Source organism: Camelina sativa, chromosome 13 (assembly GCF_000633955.1).
Source record: "Camelina sativa cultivar DH55 chromosome 13, Cs, whole genome shotgun sequence".
Classification (NCBI taxonomy): domain Eukaryota; kingdom Viridiplantae; phylum Streptophyta; class Magnoliopsida; order Brassicales; family Brassicaceae; genus Camelina; species Camelina sativa.
The window spans coordinates 698,138-716,874 of NC_025697.1; the positions used below are offsets into that span (position 1 = coordinate 698,138).

Sequence of the window (18,737 nt, forward strand, 5' to 3'; positions counted from 1 at the left end):
ATATATATATATATATATCTAATATTTTAAGAGCTTGTAAATTTGGTGACGGCTTTGGTCCCTTCAGAGACAGCATGCTTAGCCAATTCACCAGGCAAAACAAGTCTCACGGCGGTTTGGATCTCACGTGACGTGATCGTCGGTTTCTTATTGTAACGAGCGAGACGAGACGATTCCTGAGCGAGTTTCTCGAAGATGTCGTTGATGAAACTATTCATGATCCCCATTACTTTACCAGAGATTCCAATATCTGGATGAACCTGTTTCAACACCTTGAAAATATAGATCTTATACGTCTCCGTGCTCTTCTTCGTCTTCTTCTTCTTCTTGATCTCGCTCGTTCCTCCTTCCTTCGCGATCTTCTTCTCCGCCTTCGGTGGTCCTTTCTCCGCCGGTTTCTTCTCTGCCTTGGGCGCCATTAAAGTCGAGACGAGGTTTCAACGATGAATTGAATAATGAATACTTCCGGAGGAATGAAACTGTAATGAGAGATGATGAATTTGTTTGTAAGGGTTTCGGTTTTGAATTTATACGTTTCGTGGAATGATTACGATTGGATATTAGAACACGGCGCAGATTGCTGACGTGTATGTTTCTAACTCGTTGGATGAATAATTGTTACTAACGAAATACTAATTGACGGTTGGCGCTAAAGTCGGCGGTTTTTATGGGCTTCATTGGGCCTCAACTAATATATATAAATAAAAGATATTTTAGGCCTGTTAACTAATTCTCCACGGAATGTTTTTGTTCGGATGTTTTTAATTAACAACAACTTTTTCAGTTTTTTTGCATTGATATTAGACTAATAAATATATACATCACTCAAAAACGAATATTTGACTACTTTAGAAACTGTTTTCACATCCAAAACGATAAGGTGAAACTGGTAGCAGCTGATGGATGAGTTTGTGTGAGAAGTAGTGTTATATGCATTTTGGACATTGTAGTATAAGTGATTTTATGAACTTTTGATGATGTAAACTTTGTACCAGCTAATGAGTTTCCAAGAAGGGCTTCTTCGATATATACAGTTACCAAATTCGGTGGTCCCTCTAAAGGGTTCGAGAATCCAACAAAAGGCCTTCCTAAGACGTGGGGAAACTCCAAAGTACATCGAACTCATTCCTCCTACCTTACAAAATAGATCAAATTTTTCTTGCACATACATTGGCTAGTTTTGATTTTCTTGTTCAGATAGATTCGTGATGAAAAGAATACAGTAGAGAACGAAATTTAATTTTAGATATTAGAAGTGAAATTATTTTTATATAATTAAGCTATTCGAATGTAATTTTTTATGGCGGTTTTTTCTGTTTAAAGTTTAAATATTTTTCCAAATTATATTTTTTTTCTATTTGCCACAAAAGCCATCAATTGTTTATTCTTGCAAAAAGTACATTAATTAAATGTATATCATAATATAATTTATATTTTATTTAAATCATACGGATCTGCTAGATACATCTGTTACATAACGTACACCAACTCCGCAAATTACGCCCGTAAATTACGTCATTTGTAACGTATCTTCCACACTGTTTTCATGTTTCGGTTACATAAGAATGGATCCAATCATCTTTATTTACTTTTTCTATCAATAGTGATCCTAAATACTATATTAATTTCATTTAGAGTTTTTAAATGTTGTAGCTAAAAACATTTATTTGATTTGAACATTGGCTAACTGTTTCAAACATACTACACCATTGTTTTATAGTATATTTTTAATAATTTATAGTGTCATCTTTAATTATAATGTCATCTTTTAAAAGAGCTCGAGGCTTAAACGTTAGATTCAACAATCAACATTCATATGTGTACAAATAGCTTAATATTGAAGTTGTTTTATCCATAATATTCAAATATTTGTTCCAAATTAACTATTATGAAATAAAACGATCGATTTACATATATTTCTTTTTTGGATAGTGAATTGGACCATGCATATATATAGTGTATAATATATTTCTTTTCTCCATACATCCGAATCTGCAATCTCAAAGCCTCTGGTTACGTTACCCGTCCATACGGGTCAGAATACCCACACTCAAGAGTCGCAGCCATACGGAACATTGCTCCATCTCCATGCATCATGTGTCCAAATAAAAAGATATATATACACACACACACACACACATACCTCACTTGTTGTTTGGCTCGTTTGGAAAATGTACGGGTTGTTTTTGATTCCCTTATTAATATTATAAAAACGACATCGTTGATGGTAATGTATGTTTAAATCCCTTTATTAATTTGTAGCAAAGCTTTTAATTACGAACCTAGTTAAGAAAAAGAAAAAAGAACCTAATATCAGTTTTTTTCTTTGACAACAGTGCAAGTGAGTTCTGGTCTAAGTACAATAATTATTCGTCGGTGTCACTAGTTATATTTTGTTGTTGATTATCACTAGCTAATTTAAGTAACGTCTGAGATAGTATTCTGAAGGCATATAGTAAGACAATACATACATTCATATATATTCGTAAATGAAACTATTACGGTATAAACAAGTTATTTGTTGGTAGGTGGAATTAGCTAGGTGACATTAACACAAGGTAACAAAATAAAAAATAAATTGATTTCATATTACAATAAAGTTAATAAACAGTATTATTAATATTAAAAAAAAAGATGCTAAAACAAATAATGATCATGATATATATACTATAGTAGTATAGTTTTTGAATGTAGGGATGTGTCCTACTTCACGTGGTAAGGAAATAGAAGGAAATAGAAGGGGCTGCATTTGCAGCATTACCGTTTCGTAAAATCTAATTGTAATCTCCTCTCAGCCAATCATAAGCAAATGCCCACGTGGGATTATGTCAAGTCAGCAAATCTCAAACCACCTACGCCGTTTAGACTTTAGATTAAAGAAGATAACATATTTTAATCACTAAAATATTTTTTAAAAATTTTGTACATATTGATTTTTTTTTAAAACTGTCATCTTGATTAATTTTATTGTCTGTATATCTTCTTCTTCTTCCTCTAATTATGAATTATGTCGATATAATTAGCCACTAATTAGGCGACTCCATGAAAACAGAAACATGTCAATTTTAACAAGAAAAGCAAAAAGTAACATTCGTAAATTAATTGATTCGATTTCTTTTGAATTATATGTAATCAACTACACAAATAAAACAAAACCATGTCCATAATAGGTCATATTCCGTGACAATATATATTTATATAATTCAACGATATGCCATTTCCTTTTTATTTCTTCTCGATATTGTATTTTACTTATGAATATTTTAATGTCTCTCTTTCTATTTTCCGGCTCTTGTAGCGTTTGATGATATATATATCTTCTTCACCAGCCTATCTTCTCCCCCTAGCTCCTTCATCATCTTTATAGTCTCTAATACCATCTCTCTATAAACAATTTTCTCTTTTCATTATTTTCATATATCATGGGTGATCAGAATAGCTCTCAAGCATCTTACATCCATTTGGTACGATTTCATCGAACTTTCTTTCTTATTCTTTTCTTTTCTTTCTTATTGTCAAACCAACCTCTGATCTTTGATTAAATATCTATTTTTGTATCTTAAAGGATGCTGATCATATCATCACCATGTGTAAATTATTGGCTGCAGGTGCATCATTTGATAGAAGAATGCATATTGTTCAACATGGGCAAAGAAGAGTGTATGGATGCTCTGTTCAAGCATGCTAATATCAAGCCTATCATCACTTCCACAGGTACATACACATATATGGTAAATATTATATACGTATAAGATAAAGGGAGGAGTGGAGAACTGATTAAATTACATTTTATGCAGTGTGGAAGGAGCTAGAGAAAGAGAACAAAGAGTTCTTCGAGGCATACGAGAGAAGACGAGTAGAAATACCGACCGAGAAAGAGACAGCTGGAAGAATCCGAGATTTACTTTCACGAACTACAATCTAAGATCATGTCACCTACTTTTTTACTTACACATACATTCACATACACATCTATATATTATATAGGTATGTGTATGCTATGCATGTATGATGAAAAAAAAATGTATATGGATGATCCGATTCTAAATACCTATTAGACATATGTATCGTAATTTTCATTAGGAATGAATAAATTCACCAATAGGAATATATATATGTCTTTCTCATCTCCATTTAAGAAGTTTTTGGCACCCCTTTTTCTTTACGATATACGTATTTGCATATTTTTTCGGTTAGACCGTTATTTTATATTATTCATATTTATATGATCATACAATCATGTATTATTGTATTTATTTATTTTATTTTATTTTATGCAATTTCTCTTTATTCTTGAATCCGTTTGGTACATAAAAAAAACTTGGTATAAAACTTAGTCAAACTCAAACACTGTTGTTGATGTTGAAGCAATTAATATTGATATAAAAAGGTGATCAAAATTAAAACATAATTAATTTTGGACTTGGTTCTAAGTTCTAACTCATAAGTACAACATAACTTGGTTCGAACCCTTGAAATCATTAAACAGTTCGAATTTTAACATATATGATCAGTCTTTGTTCAAAAAAAAAAAACATATATGATCAGTTGTTATGGACTATGACCATCAGTCCATCACTACCGTCATTAAGATTTCCGGAGTTTGATATTAGCTTTTAATAATCTGCGATAACCTCTTTACTTATTGTATACCTCGTCGTTAACTAGTTTGACTCGTGCTTAACAAGAAAAAGAATTGCTGGAGAAAAAGAAAAGATTGTTGGACAGAGATCGAATAGTGGAGATGCCACGTGTGAAAGGCACGTGGAAGCACTTGAAAATGTTTGTCATTTACATAGGATTGCGTGTTAGGATTTGGTGATGACCGCAAAACTGTGGTGGCTGTTTTTGTATTCTTGCCTTTTTGATTTTTGGTCAGTGTCGAAGCTAAGTTTGGTCTGTTTGGTGAAGACACTCTTCATCTGAAATTCCGCATTTTCGGTTCATTGATTGGACCGACCCGGACTCGTCCATTGCTCCTTTTTTTTACTCAAAAATATTGTTTTCTTTAATATTATTAGTTAGAGATGAGTAATTGTGGATGAGTAATATCTTCTTAAGGACATTAACTAATGGCGAATCTAGTTTTAGATCTAACTCTAAATGTAGTATAATACTTTTCATATTTATTTTCAAATAATACTCTCCTAATAATCTAACTCTAAATGTAGTATAATTCATGTTATAATTCAGTAGGAGTTGTTAAATTTAGTTAAATGATTCAAAAGATAAAACCGAACTTTTAGATATTAAAAAAAAAACATTTTAAGGAATCAACAACTTCTAACATGCATGATTAAGAGTTTCATTTTTACATATTCAAACAAATCATATTCAACTTTTATCTAGTTTTTTTATTTCTCTAGATAAAGATCCTAATAAAAAGTGAATCAAAACCCCGTTTTCTAAATCTCTAATTCCTGTTTTGTTATCAATTCATTCTATAAGGAATTGGAATAGAGGATTACCAATTTTAAAGGACAAAAAAGTATTTAGCTGTGAAAGTCAATCAATCTTGTTTCTTCAAAATAGATTCGAATTTGGTGCTTACTTTTATTTCACCAACATTGCAAATCTAAAAATAAGAAGTAAAGAAAAGAAAGAGATGATAAAATGTCAACAACACAAATGAAAAAAGGGCAAACAAGAAAACGAAATGCCTAAAACGACAATGTACTTTGGAAATACCAATGAAAACGTAATGTCATGCATGTAGTTCCAAGCTCTTTGGCATGCCGTTTCAAATATATTACTCTTTTTTATTTTGTTATATAAATGTAAAAGAGTTTCCGACGGTCTAGTTCATTTGCGTAACCTTCACATATACTTCTACGAACGTTAACATCTCATTTTGCTCAATCAGAGTGTATTCATCAATGTAGAGGGAATCAAAATTTTGTAGCCACAAGTTTACGAGTACAAGACGAACAAGAGTTTCAATGAACAAAATCAACAAATGATGGAGTTTTGTATTTTAGTTTAATCAATAATGACTTTTGTAACTTTTTGTATTTGAGAAGTGCTGATATCATGTATCAGCGGTAACGCAATGAGGAATAGCTTTTTAGACGTCACGACAAGCAGGATTTTTTTGGAGTCGAAATTAATAGGCTGCAATAGTCATACATAGATAATTAACGAACATGTAAATCCTAACCTTTTATTTCATATGATATTTACTCACTTTACCACACAATAATCGTTGTTGCGACGCGAAATTTTTATGAATGAGCATATTTAAGGTGTATAGATCCATAAAGCGAACCGAAATATCTTCCAGAAGTTTATTGTGTGGTAAACCCAATAATCAAACGAGTGTACAACAAATTTATACGAAGAAAAGAAAAACAAATTATACAAAGAGCCCAGCCCATTAGTTTTACAAATTCAAGGCATATATTTAAAAACAAATTCAAAAAACCAGAACTGTTGGGCTTAGTTGAGGCCTGAAATCAAGGCCCAATCGTTTGCTGTTATGTGTTCTTTTGTCACGTTGATGTAAAATATCGTCAAATTATTGCAGTGAGGTAGGGAGAATTGTCGTAACGGGATATGACACTGGGCTTCCTCGTGATGTTGTCGAGAGCGCTCTGAGAAAACATTTCGCTTCATGTGGAGAGATCACTGATGTTTATATTCCAATAAACTATCTAAAGGATAATACACTCTGGAAGTTGGTTTTTTGTAGGCCTCGACATAAAAACCGTACCTGAATACCCAATCCGGAACCCGACCCGAAAAACCGGATTCGGGTTGGGTACGGGTTTGCCTATAAAACCCTATTGGGTTCTATTTTCTAATACATGTGGGTTCGGGTTAGGGTCGGGTAATATCCGGTACCCGTTTGGGTACCCATTAAACCCGAACATATAAACATATTTATAATATTTATCATTAATATAATGCAATTACCCCAAAATTATGATTATAATTTTGAATATTTCATTTAGTTTTATACCTAAATATCAAAAATAATCAAAATATCTAAAATATTTTGTTATGTAAGTCAAAATTTAACTAAATTTATTTAAATTTAATTATATTTTTTCGGGTACCCGGTAGTTCGAGTACTAATCGGGTTCTAAAATTTGTAACCCAAACCGACCTAAACCCGATAGTACCCAAACCGAACCGAACCCATATATCTAAAAATACCCAATGGATTCTATTTTTCTAAACCCGTTTACCCAAACCCGAATGGGTAATACCCGAACCCGAACGGGTTATCCGAATGTCCAGCCTTAGTTTTTTGTTTTTGTGGCTTCTCAATTCTCTCAGCTCATTTTAATAAATAAAATGCTCTAAAATTATAAACACTTTTTTTTTTGTCTGTGATCTCCTCATCACAGATGTGGTTATATATATTTTCTGGGAGAAGGCGCAGTAGATAAGGCCATGCAACTCAAGGGAAGTGACGTCGTTGGTGGATGGAATGTCTCTGTTACTCCGTATCCGTTTCTGAAACATGCAAACGAGTAATTAAGCGCATTTTTTCTTTTCCGGAGAGAGATCGATTTGTATAATCAATCAATCAATCTTTATTGTATAATTTTGTATATCATCCATCTCCTTATTAATTATAATACAAATATTGCATGCAGTTCCGCTTATTTAAGAGTTGAAGGATATGACCCTTCGCTTAGTCGTGATGAAATCAAGAGCGCTATGATTGAACTTTTCTCTTCATATGGAAAGATCAAGCATGTCATCATTAACAGGTGGTTTTGCGGCTTCTTCCTCGCAGTTTCCATTTTTTTTTTCCTCAACTTTCAAGTTATTAAAAATGCTAATTAAATAAAGATGTGTCTTTGTTGATGTATTCAGGACAGCTCTAGTGGCTGTCGATGGAGAAGACGCCGCAGTGAAGACGCCGCAGTGAAGGCGCCTGCAGAACTTAATGGGAGCTTCATAGGGGGACGCAAACTATCTGTTCGGCTTCTCTCTGGGCTGAATAAATCCCCTGTCCATAGACGCCGCCTTCGTGGCGGCCCCATTGCTGGCCGCCAGTACCTTGGTACATCATCAGTTTGATTCTTGATTCTTGACTCTTAATTGTTTGACAAAGTAAAAAAAAAAAAAAAAAACAACATTTTTGTTTTATTTTATGTAAGAAGGCTAAGACTACTGCCGAGTCGATAGCTCTCTCTTATTAGGGGGAAAGACAAAGCTCTTTGGTGTTTGTTTTCTCTCTGGATATGATACAATGCAACCCTTCTCTCTATAATTTCTTATGCTTTCTGTCTGGATGTTAAAAATTGTAACTGTTTACGACAATTTTTTCAATTCCCATTACAAATCCAAAATCACACTTGCAGTCGCAATGAAAAAAAAAAAAAAAAAAAAAAAAAAAAAAAAAAAAAAAAAAAANTGGCCATTGCACATCCTCGAATGAGTATCTCTATCTTTTAATAAGATTTAAAATAATACTAATCTCTTCACATCCTTATTTTTTATTTTTGTCTTCCCATTAGTCATCTTTGGGTATATATTTTTTTAATTAAAAATGTGTTTAAAGTATATTTTATAATGTTACAAATGTTGGTTATATAATGTATGCAATATTAGGAAAATAAAACTAGAAACTGTAGGTATAGTAGAATACATTTATTAAAAAACAAATATATTACATTAAAAAAACTTTAAAACATATATTACAATCCTAAAAAAAAACAAACTTAAAACTGAATACAATAACAAAATTCTTATAGCTATCTTACCTGTTTAGTCTCATTGACATTGTTGGTTTCCTTCAAGTGAAAACATCATTGAGTCTTTGAATGACTTACAAACAGACCACAAATACAATCTTAGAACCAATTCTTATAGCTATCTTACCTGTTTAGTCCCATTGACATTGTTGGTTTCCTTCAGTGGTGAACTTTTCATGAGTAAATCATTAGACTCAAGACAATCAATCTCTTTTTTCTGGCTCACAAGTTCTGATGCATCTTCAGTCTTTTCTGATGCATCTAATGTGCCAATGACTTCCAAAACATCCAACTCTGCAACAATCATGACTTCTCCATTCAAAAGAAATCCACCATCTTTGTCATGAAGTTTGGAAAGAGGAAGCATTGCTGGAAAACCCCATTTGGTTGACTTGCCATCAAAACAATGCTCTGTCTCTGTAACATTTAATCCAAATTAAGTAGAATGATGATTACAGTAAAAATGTTTTAACTCTAACACAAACCAGGACTATTCAACAAAATGCAGAGATTGGTAATAGTGACCTTTCAATATGGAGAACTTTTTGGAAAGATGATTTACTATAGCCAGGCGGAAGTTCACTATTCTTCTCCATCTGCAAGGCAATGATACAAAATCAACAACGTCCAGATAGAGAGAAAAGTAATCACTGTTGTTTCCTTTGGGAAATGCAAGAAGACGCCTGCAAGCAAGTAACTCAAATGAATAAATCACCAAAACCATAGATAATATCACTAAATAAATATTGACAAAACATAATAAACCCAGAATTAAAAGAAAAAAAACCGATCAAACAAAACCTGAGTTCGGCTAAGGAGAATCGATCTCTAGGTCTCAAGAAAGAAAGCCACATGATTTGTTCAAATCAATCCTTTTAAAGTTCTTTTCTGGATCATCCTTCACTCCCCAGAAAATCCCAATTCCATAATCCTTGATTTTGATAAATCGATTTATGCTAATAGTTTTTTCTTCGTTCCATTGTTCGTATCGGGAGAGAGGAGCAAATGAAGAAAAGGAAAAAAGAAAAACAAAACAAAACAAAAATGTAACCAATGAATTATTGACACGTTTCGGTGTCTCTAGGTATCTAAAACGGTTTGGGCAGTGACATGTATCTCTCGATAATTACGATTAAAACATTATTTTTAAATTTTTTTATTATTAAAAATATAAGAGATATCCCAAAGGTATAACCAATGGGTTTCCTCTAAATGAAATGATTGATACAAGGCAATCAAAGACATGACAAGCATCATCTTTTCTAATCGAAATCATTCTCTAAAAGCCCATTAAACTTAAACTCTTAAGCCCAAAATGATTGGCGTTGAAACGACTATCACACGGATCTATGTGGTGGCGTTGGAGGAGTCTCTACTATGCGTCTTCTTGCTTGGTCCTGATTTTGGGATTGGATTGTATTTTGGTAACATTCCGAAGACTACACGTTGTGATGGTGACCATGGTTTTACACCGACCGTGGTTGGTTTAGGTGGCGGCGGCGATGGAGAAGATGTTCGTGTGATTGGTCCTGATGGAGGGACTAAAATTTTGAAGACCATGCGTTGTGAACCGCCGCTGGTCTCATCCTGAAGGTTCTTCTCAGTGGCTTCGATGACACAAACGAATAGGAGACCAAACAAAATTAACACAAGAACAGAAGTTGATTTTGCCATCACAATATTTTACTTTTGTTTTACACACACAACACAAAGCTGATATTGTTTGGGGCGGGGGTTTATACGAAACTTTTGGATATCTTGTCATTGTAAATATTTATTCTTTGCCATTTACTAAGAAGAAGTTGCTATGTTAAAATGTAATCCTACAATGTTCTTTACCAAAAGCTATGTTGACTAATGTCAAAACAAGAAAGGGGGACTGAAGATATGTTGACTAAAATGATCCACATCCAAGCAGAGTAGATACGTTACAATTTATACCATAAAAGCAATTCAAATTCAATCGGTGTCTCGGCAAATTTACCTCTTCTTCTCCTACAACTTCACAAAATAAACCACATATATATATATTTTTTTTCTTTTGTGTTGTAAAATATTTTAAAATCACACAAAGTTTACTAATAAAATCTTATAGAATGACATTTCATTTTCTAAAAAAAAAATAAAATTGAAAACACAATTAAATCTCTTAAAAATCTCTTGAGATGTTTCAGAATTCTAAAAAAAGAAAAATCTAACCTAAATTCTTTAAAATGTCAACTTCAATACCCCTCTAAATAATTGATACAAGGCAATCAAAAACATGACAAACATCATCTTTTCTAATCGAAAACATTCACTAAATGCCCATTAAACTTACAACATAAACTCTTAAGCCCAAATAGATTTTAGACGACGACGTTTTGGTTCTGTAAAATAAACTTTGCTTTGGTATCTTCTTCTTCTTCTTCTTCTGCGTCTATCCAAACTCATCGCCGTCCGTCGTTTCAGGGTTTTAATCGGAAAATCGGAAACGAGAAGCTCGACAATGGCGTCTCTGGCCAAGTTTCAATACTGTGAGCAAACACTCCAATTCCGACTAAACCCTCACCGTAAACCCCAGCCTAGACCTGTTTCATACCGAATCTTACAAAAACCTCCTCCGTCTCGCGCCATCAGAGCTGCTTCGTCTTCATCATCCTCAAACCCTAAACCTTCTTTCCTCAAAACCACCTGCGTAACCCTAACAACAGCCGCCGCTTTGTTCTCCGCTTCCCTCCACCTCGCCACCAAACCCGCCAACGCATCAACTCTCGTCTCGCCTCCTCCGCCACCACAATCCACGGCGGTGGATCTCTCTTCCGATCAAATCTCGTCGCGTCAAAAGGAAGAAGAAGCAGCGCTGGAGAAGCGTCTCAGTAACAATCCAAACGACGTCGAAGCGCTTCAGTCTCTGATGAAAATCAAATTCCAAACCAAAAACCTCCAACACGCCTTAGAGATTCTAAACCGTCTGATCGAAATCGAACCGGAAGAACAAGAATGGCGGATCTTGAAAGCTCAGGTGCAAACCTACGGCGGAGATTTCGACTCAGCTACCAAAGGATTCGAAGAGGTTCTAGCCAAAGATCCGTTTCGCGTCGAAGCTTACCACGGACTAGTAATGGCTTACTCGGAATCCGAATCCAAGCTATCAGAGGTCGAGAGCAGAATCAACGAAGCGATTGAGAAATGCAAGAAGGAGAACAAGAAGAAAGATCTTAGAGACTTCATGTTGTTGATTGCACAGATTAGGGTTATAAAAGGGAATCCGATTGAAGCACTTAGGGTTTATCAAGAACTGGTGAAAGATGAGCCTAGAGATTTCAGACCGTATCTATGTCAAGGTCTGATTTATACATTGATGAAGAAGAAAGACGAAGCTGAGAAGCAGTTTGAAGAGTTTAGGAGATTGGTTCCTGAGAATCATCCTTACAAAGAGTATTTTGATGCCAATGTGCTCAATACTAACAAGCTTTGAGTTTGCTTAGAAATGTTGGGGGTTTGTATTTGGAGTTTTGTCTTTTGAGTAGTTATCATATTGAAGGTTTGATGATTGTTATGAATACAAGAAATAAACACATGCACGATCAAGAAGTTGAGTATTTTGTTAGTTACCCTACTTTTATATGTTTTCGATCAGATTCACAGATCAAAATTTTATTACATAGAGGATTGTTTTTTTTTACATAGATAGCGGATGACTTATTAAAGCATGATTTCTTCTTCTACGTGAGAAGAATATGTTAGATGAAACGACTATCACACGGATCTATGTGGTGGCGTTGGAGGAGTCTCTCCTTTGCTTGGTCCTGATGGTGGGATTGGAATGTATTTTGGTAACATTCCGAAGACTACACGTTGTGATGGTGACCACGGTTTTACACCGACCGTGGTTGGTTTAGGTGGCGGCGGCGATGGAGAAGATGTTCGTGTGCTTGGTCCTGATGGAGGGACTAAAAATCTGAAGACCATGCGTTGTGAACCGCCGCTGGCGAATAGGAGACCAAACAAAATTAACACAAGAACAGAAGTTGATTTTGCCATCACAATTATTTACTTTTGTTTTACACACACAACACAAAGCTGATATTGTTTGGGGGGGGGGGGTTATATAATTTTTTTGGATATCTTGACAATGTAAATATATTTTCTTTGCCATTTACTAAGAAGAAGTTGATATGTTAAAATTAATTCTACAGAGTTCTTTACCAAAAGCTATGTTGACTAAAATGATCCAAAATTCAAGCAGAGTAGACAAGTTACAATTTATGCCATAAAAGCTATTCAAATTCAATCCAACTGCATTGAAGTCAAATTAAACTCATATCACAAAAGCCATTAAACCTATTCAAATTCAATCCAACTCCTGCATATAACAAAAACTTTACCATTAAAACTCTTATATATTTTTAATTCTAAAGCCATAACAAGTTAACAACACACAAATGAACACAAAAGAGTAACATTTTCACAAAGTTTGTCTTCCAAAACCAAAAAAATAAAGATAAGAACATACATATGAAGAAAACAGCGGGGTAAAAAAAGGAATCACTTCTGAGTAATAATCTCAGGCCAAAACTGTGCGTTTTTAACTTTGGAAATACTCGCCAACACAGTCAACGGCGTTACGTCTCCCGTCACGGTAACCTTCTTTGCTGCGAAGTCTATGTTATACGACGTCACTCCTGCATATAACAAAAACGATCAGAGGTACCAAAAAAACAGAGTATATTTACAAACCAAGATACAAATGATCTCTATTTCACAGTCAGTTATTAAGAAATAACGTTGTTAGTTACCTTTCAATTTTGATAGATGTTTCTTGACTTTCCCGGCACAGCCTTTGCAATGAAGTGAAACTCTCAGAACAACTACCTTTGAACAAAGCAAGAAAGATTGTTATGCTTGATGTTACATATTATTTGAGTTGAGCATTGAGAAGGATGGTTCTGTTGGATGACTTACTTGATCGGAAGAGGAGTTCTTCTCCTGTGATGTCGGTGGCGGCGACGGTGGAGGAGGAGAAGGAGGTGGTGGAGGAGGAAGAGAGAATTTGAAATCCGGGGAGGAAACATCATTTTTATCTTCAAGTGAGCTCAGAGATGCTGTAGGAGAAGCTTTTGTTGGTTCAGAGAAAGGATTATCCGGAGACAGAACCGGTTCATAATCCAAGAACCCTCCGAAGAAATCGGGTTGCTTCTTACCCAAGAAAGTAGAAGATGATGATGATGAGACATACTTTGAGGCGTTTATGATCAGCCTATCTTCATGAAAGTTATCCAAATCATCAGCTTTGGTTATCTCCGGTTCATCAATAGGTAGTTGAATCGGGTCGGAATCCACAAACCCGTCAAAGAGAACCGGGTTGCTCAATAAGTATCTTGAAGAGCCCTGGGGAGTGTCACTGCTAAAACAACTAACCGGTGACTTACCAACGTCAGCGTCACCTTTCTTGCTCTTCCTCTTCGCTACACGTTTTTGCTCACTACTCTCTAGACCTAATCTAGTCTTGAGAGGAGTATGATAAGTAGAAGAAGACGAAGAAGAGGGATTAAGGTTCGGAGAAGGTGGAAGAGTGAGTCTCCGACCGTCACGTATGATTGGGTTATGACGGTCGATGGCTCGACCACCGAGCCGTATTGTGGCTGAAGAAGAAGAAGAAGAAGAAGAAGGTTGTGAGGTTTTGTCCATACTTGAGCAAATGGTTGTAGCTGATGCTTGAGAGGCACATAACATATCTTTTTTTTTTGCTTGTGAATTGTAAGACAAAGTCTATAAGTGTTGTGTGCAATCAAAACGTGGAGAGGTTTCTGTAGTCAAATATAAATTACAATTTTAAAATGTATATACAGTATTTTCTCCTTTTCTTAGGTTCCTGTTAAAGATATTTTTTTGGTTGATGGGATCGACTTTAGAGAAAGTAAATATTATTCGTATTCTTATGAAACCAATGTGTGAGAGAGGATTGCTAGGTAGACCTAGAAACCGTGTGTGAATTATTTTGATTCGATTGAACTGATGGTCTTGGACTGTATTATTTGGACTCTGTATAACTTAAAAATATGTTTTGCTTAGATAGAAAACCATGATTAAAAATTTGGTTTTCGATATCCAAAACAAAAAATATGTATCGAGTCAAATGTTCTATAAGAAAAGAAATGGTTACACATAAAAACGTAAGAACATAAAAAGACCAATTTTTGCCAACCCCTTATTGATAGTTCCGAATCTAATTCTCACAAACACCAAAACTCGAAAGAAATTCAGAATCTGATACTCTTTTGAGTTTATTGACGAATTTATTCCTCTTTGCTTTCACTATTCCCACTTTATATCTCTTTTTAGGGAAAACGTCCTATTTCCCCCTCGGAACTATCATATCGTATTAAATCCACACCGAAGTTTGACCTTGTTCTATAGCTCCTTCGAGCTTAAGTCGTCCACCTATTTCTACCCGAATTCGTAATTCTATTGCTATTTCTCCAATTTTTTTGGTTTAAACGGTTTACTAACAAACCGACACAAATCTGGTATGTAACCAATTTTTCAAACCAGACAACATTAAAAATTTGACCCGACCCGTAAACAATATGTCTAACATATTTTTCTTCACCCGGTTTTTGAAACTAAAAAAAAATTACTATTTTGTGAATTTTGATTTCAAAATTACAAAAGTACATTGGAAAATCATTGCAATTAACCAAAAATCATTTCAATTGAGATTTGATAATCTGTCGATAAGGATGAACCAATCTAGTGTCGTCGATGTTACCCACGTCTTTCGTTTTCAGATTTTTTTTTTCTGGGCAAATTTTAAGATTTTTGTTCATCGGTCAATTTTCATAGCAATTTGAATCATCTCTTTGATTCCTTGATTCCATTCTACGCCGTGAATCACTTCCATGACCATTCCTTATCCATCCATTACACACCTAAAGAAATCAAGACTCATGATTTTGACCTAATTCCATAAAACAATCGAAACTACATTAAAAAAAAACCCAGACCTGGTCATCATTATTATCATCGTCATTGTCGTGAAGACAAGAAGAGTGAAGACCACACAAAGACTCTTTGATCTTCTCCGCTTCACCACCACTAGAAGACGACAGAGGAGATTAAGCCACATCGATATCATCATCTCCTCTCACCACAGACGAGCCACAACATGATTTGCTCCGCCCAGATCCCATCTTCTTCTCAAAACAGCAAACTTTATGCTAAAATCACATCATTGCCAATTTGCCACAAGACCCAAAAGTTTTTCCCCAGTCTTCTTCTATCTAATAACCCACATAATCGAAATCCTCAATTCAAAATCCAAAGGATTAGTCTACCTTGGCTGACGAGAGATTAATGAGTTTTATGCAAAGGTTTCTCAATTGTTTTTAAGCTTTATTTTTTTGTGGTTAAATTTTCAGCTTTCTTCATCCGGTTTGATGGGTTTAATTTTAAAATCGGGTTGAAATAAGATTTAATCCGGTTAATAGGATTTATTAGTTAGTTAAGCAAATATTAAACCAATTATAAACCGTATAAACCAAATTTATGGAGAATTAGATGAGAAGTTTTAATCCGAAGAGAAAATAGCAATAGAACTATGGATTCGGGTAGAAATAGGTGGACGACTTAAGTTCGAAGGAGCTATAGAACGAGGTCAAAGTTCGGTGTGGATCTAATACGATATGATAGTTCCGAGGGAGAAATAGGACGTTTTCCCCTCTTTTTATACCAAACCAATTTTAGAATAAAGAGCCCATAACGGATGAATAAAATGATTGGGCTTTTATACAGCCCAGTATCACTTCCAAAAAGAGTCTCGAGGGTTTTTGTCACTCAAAAAGGGCTTCGTATAAATTAGCCTTCTTCATCAAAATTAGGGTTTGCGACTCTTGGAGCCAGAAACGACCAGGTAGCGGCACATCAGTTCAATTCAACCACCAGCAAGCTCACGATGGGTATGACGAGATTCTTATAAATCTTCTTATCTAATTCGTGTTCAAATTGAGTTCTTCATCATTCCTTTTTTCTGACTGGGTTTTGTTTTGTTGTTAAAGCGAGGATCAAGGTTCATGAGCTTAGGGATAAATCGAAGACTGATCTTCAGAACCAGTTGAAGGAGTTCAAGGCTGAGCTCGCTCTCCTCCGTGTCGCTAAAGTCACCGGTGGTGCACCCAACAAGCTCTCTAAAATGTACGTTATCGATTTCTACATATACGCATATGTAGAAATGTATTGTCTACTGCTTATATCCACAATTGTGAATTTAGCGTTTGGTTTAGGTTTACTTGCTTATTATGTGTCAGTGTCACTTCGGTTTAGAGAGTATACGCAATCTTAATATTACCGTTCTTGTATGCCAAATTGAGGATACTCTGTTTCGGATTTGCATTTGCATTTGATCAAATGTTAGAGAAGGCGTAGTGTAGTTATGCATTTAGCTTATAATGTCAATGCTTGTGAGTAGAACTTGTATCTTAGATCAATCGAATTCAGGGATTTGTATTGTTCATTAATGGACGTTTTGGTTGTCAACTTAATGATTTTAGGTTTACTTGTTTATTATGTGTCAGTGTCATTTCGGTTTAGAGAGTATCACCGTTCTTGTATGCCAAATTGAAGATTTTTTTGGTAGGAAATCGAATATATGATGCTCTGTTTCGGAGTTGCATTTGCATTATATCACATGTTAGAGAAGGTGTAGTGTAGTTATGCATTTAGCTTATAAATGTCATTGCTTGTGAGTAGAACTTGTGTCTTAGATCAATCGAATTCAGGACTTTGTATTGTTTCATTAATGGACGTTTTGGTTGTCAACTTAATGTTTGTGTGTTTCTGATATGTCCAGCAAGGTTGTGAGAAAATCCATCGCTCAGGTGTTGACAGTGATCTCCCAGAAGCAGAAGTCTGCTTTAAGAGAAGCATACAAGAACAAGAAGCTCTTGCCTCTTGATCTCCGCCCTAAGAAAACACGTGCTATCCGTAGACGCCTCACCAAGCATCAGGTTCGTTACCAAGCTGCCCTCTTTTTGCTTGCTTTTATAGTTGGTTTCCAACATTAGGTGGCTGCCCCAGTAGTAACCTCTGCCTTTTGAAATTTTTTGAAAAATTGTATGAATGAACTTTGGTATTATATGTGTTGTTTGTGGTACAGTCTTCGTTGAAGACAGAGCGTGAGAAGAAGAAAGAGATGTATTTCCCAGTGAGGAAGTATGCTATCAAAATGTAGTAGTTTCGTTATCCAGTTTTAGTTTTGTCCCACCTTTTGTTTTTTAATTTTACTGAAGTTTTGTCATCAAACAGACTCTCTAAAACAATCATTGTGTTGTCGTTTTTCTTGTTTCTTAAATTATATCATATCAATCGTGTAGTAGAGAGATTAAGAAAAGATGGAATGGATCAGGTTGGGTCAATAACTTGTTCATCTATAATGTTAAGAAATAATGATTTTAAGTAAAACATTGCAAATGGACAAGTCTAGAATCAGACATAAGTCACACTAGAAAACGTGGTTGAAGTTTGTTTTATTCAGGAAGAGAACACGAGACAAAGGGTACAGCATATGGACGTAGTCACGTAGACGCAAAGATCTTTGGTTCACTTTATAGGAAAAAACAAAAAACGACCACAGTGGGAGTCGAACCGCGACCTTTTGATCCGAAGTCAAACGCGCTAATCCACTGCGCTATGCGGTCAATACGCAACAGAGACTCTCAACCTTTATCAGACTCGTAATTCACACTTCGGAGCTTGTGAAAATCTAAAGTTTCACTTTGGAGCAGTTAGTATTCATGGTTGGGTTTCCCACTAGCGGATTAAATTTCCACAATGTTCGGTGTAATCATTAATTGACCGATATTTTTTCCACGTTCACATAGATACTACCATACTACCAATAATGATGACTCATTTATTATTGGGTTTCATCATATGTCATTGTCCATTGCCAATAACTTATCATGCATTTAGTGACACGGAGAACATTTCCTCAATTCAATTGTTTATTTTTCAATCAAACTATTTGTTTTTGTAACATGCTTTGATATA

General features: G+C 34.9%; 6 protein-coding genes and 1 non-coding gene across 9 annotated transcripts; 3 read left to right on the forward strand and 4 right to left on the reverse strand.

Moving 5' to 3' along the window:
* On the reverse strand, window positions 7–484 carry LOC104734267 (histone H2B.9-like). Its single transcript, XM_010453799.2, has one exon. It carries the CDS (start codon window positions 417–419, stop codon window positions 27–29), a length of 393 nt encoding a protein of 130 aa, XP_010452101.1. The 5' UTR covers window positions 420–484; the 3' UTR covers window positions 7–26.
* Window positions 3,253–4,168, forward strand: LOC104734268. The gene is made up of 3 exons (XM_010453800.2): window positions 3,253–3,464; window positions 3,609–3,714; window positions 3,798–4,168. Exons 1-3 carry the CDS (start codon window positions 3,423–3,425, stop codon window positions 3,923–3,925), a joined length of 276 nt encoding a protein of 91 aa, XP_010452102.1. The 5' UTR covers window positions 3,253–3,422; the 3' UTR covers window positions 3,926–4,168.
* Window positions 8,744–9,722, reverse strand: LOC104734269 (MATH domain and coiled-coil domain-containing protein At3g58340-like). The gene is made up of 3 exons (XM_010453801.2): window positions 9,510–9,722; window positions 9,234–9,391; window positions 8,744–9,125 (listed from the first exon to the last, which is right to left on the reverse strand). Exons 1-3 carry the CDS (start codon window positions 9,560–9,562, stop codon window positions 8,827–8,829), a joined length of 510 nt encoding a protein of 169 aa, XP_010452103.1. The 5' UTR covers window positions 9,563–9,722; the 3' UTR covers window positions 8,744–8,826.
* On the forward strand, window positions 10,960–12,350 carry LOC104734270 (protein SLOW GREEN 1, chloroplastic-like). The gene has a single exon (XM_010453803.2). The coding sequence runs from the start codon at window positions 11,197–11,199 to the stop codon at window positions 12,166–12,168; it is 972 nt and encodes a 323-aa protein (XP_010452105.1). The 5' UTR covers window positions 10,960–11,196; the 3' UTR covers window positions 12,169–12,350.
* Window positions 12,590–14,518, reverse strand: LOC104734271 (protein SODIUM POTASSIUM ROOT DEFECTIVE 1). Of its 3 annotated transcripts, none has more exons than XM_010453806.2 (4): window positions 13,656–14,518; window positions 13,490–13,565; window positions 13,207–13,375; window positions 12,590–12,678 (listed from the first exon to the last, which is right to left on the reverse strand). In XM_010453806.2, exons 1-3 carry the CDS (start codon window positions 14,424–14,426, stop codon window positions 13,239–13,241), a joined length of 984 nt encoding a protein of 327 aa, XP_010452108.1. In that variant the 5' UTR covers window positions 14,427–14,518; the 3' UTR covers window positions 12,590–12,678; window positions 13,207–13,238. The 3 variants fall into 3 exon arrangements, with proteins under 3 accessions (XP_010452108.1, XP_010452109.1, XP_010452106.1); XM_010453807.2 differs by lacking the exon at window positions 12,590–12,678 and adding an exon at window positions 12,956–13,056; XM_010453804.1 differs by lacking the exon at window positions 12,590–12,678 and having other exon boundaries at window positions 13,064–13,375.
* LOC104734273 (60S ribosomal protein L35-4) lies at window positions 16,541–18,065 on the forward strand. The gene is made up of 4 exons (XM_010453808.1): window positions 16,541–16,648; window positions 16,748–16,883; window positions 17,539–17,695; window positions 17,845–18,065. Exons 1-4 carry the CDS (start codon window positions 16,645–16,647, stop codon window positions 17,917–17,919), a joined length of 372 nt encoding a protein of 123 aa, XP_010452110.1. The 5' UTR covers window positions 16,541–16,644; the 3' UTR covers window positions 17,920–18,065.
* TRNAR-UCG lies at window positions 18,313–18,385 on the reverse strand. Its single transcript has one exon. It is a non-coding gene; the product is annotated as a tRNA-Arg (tRNA).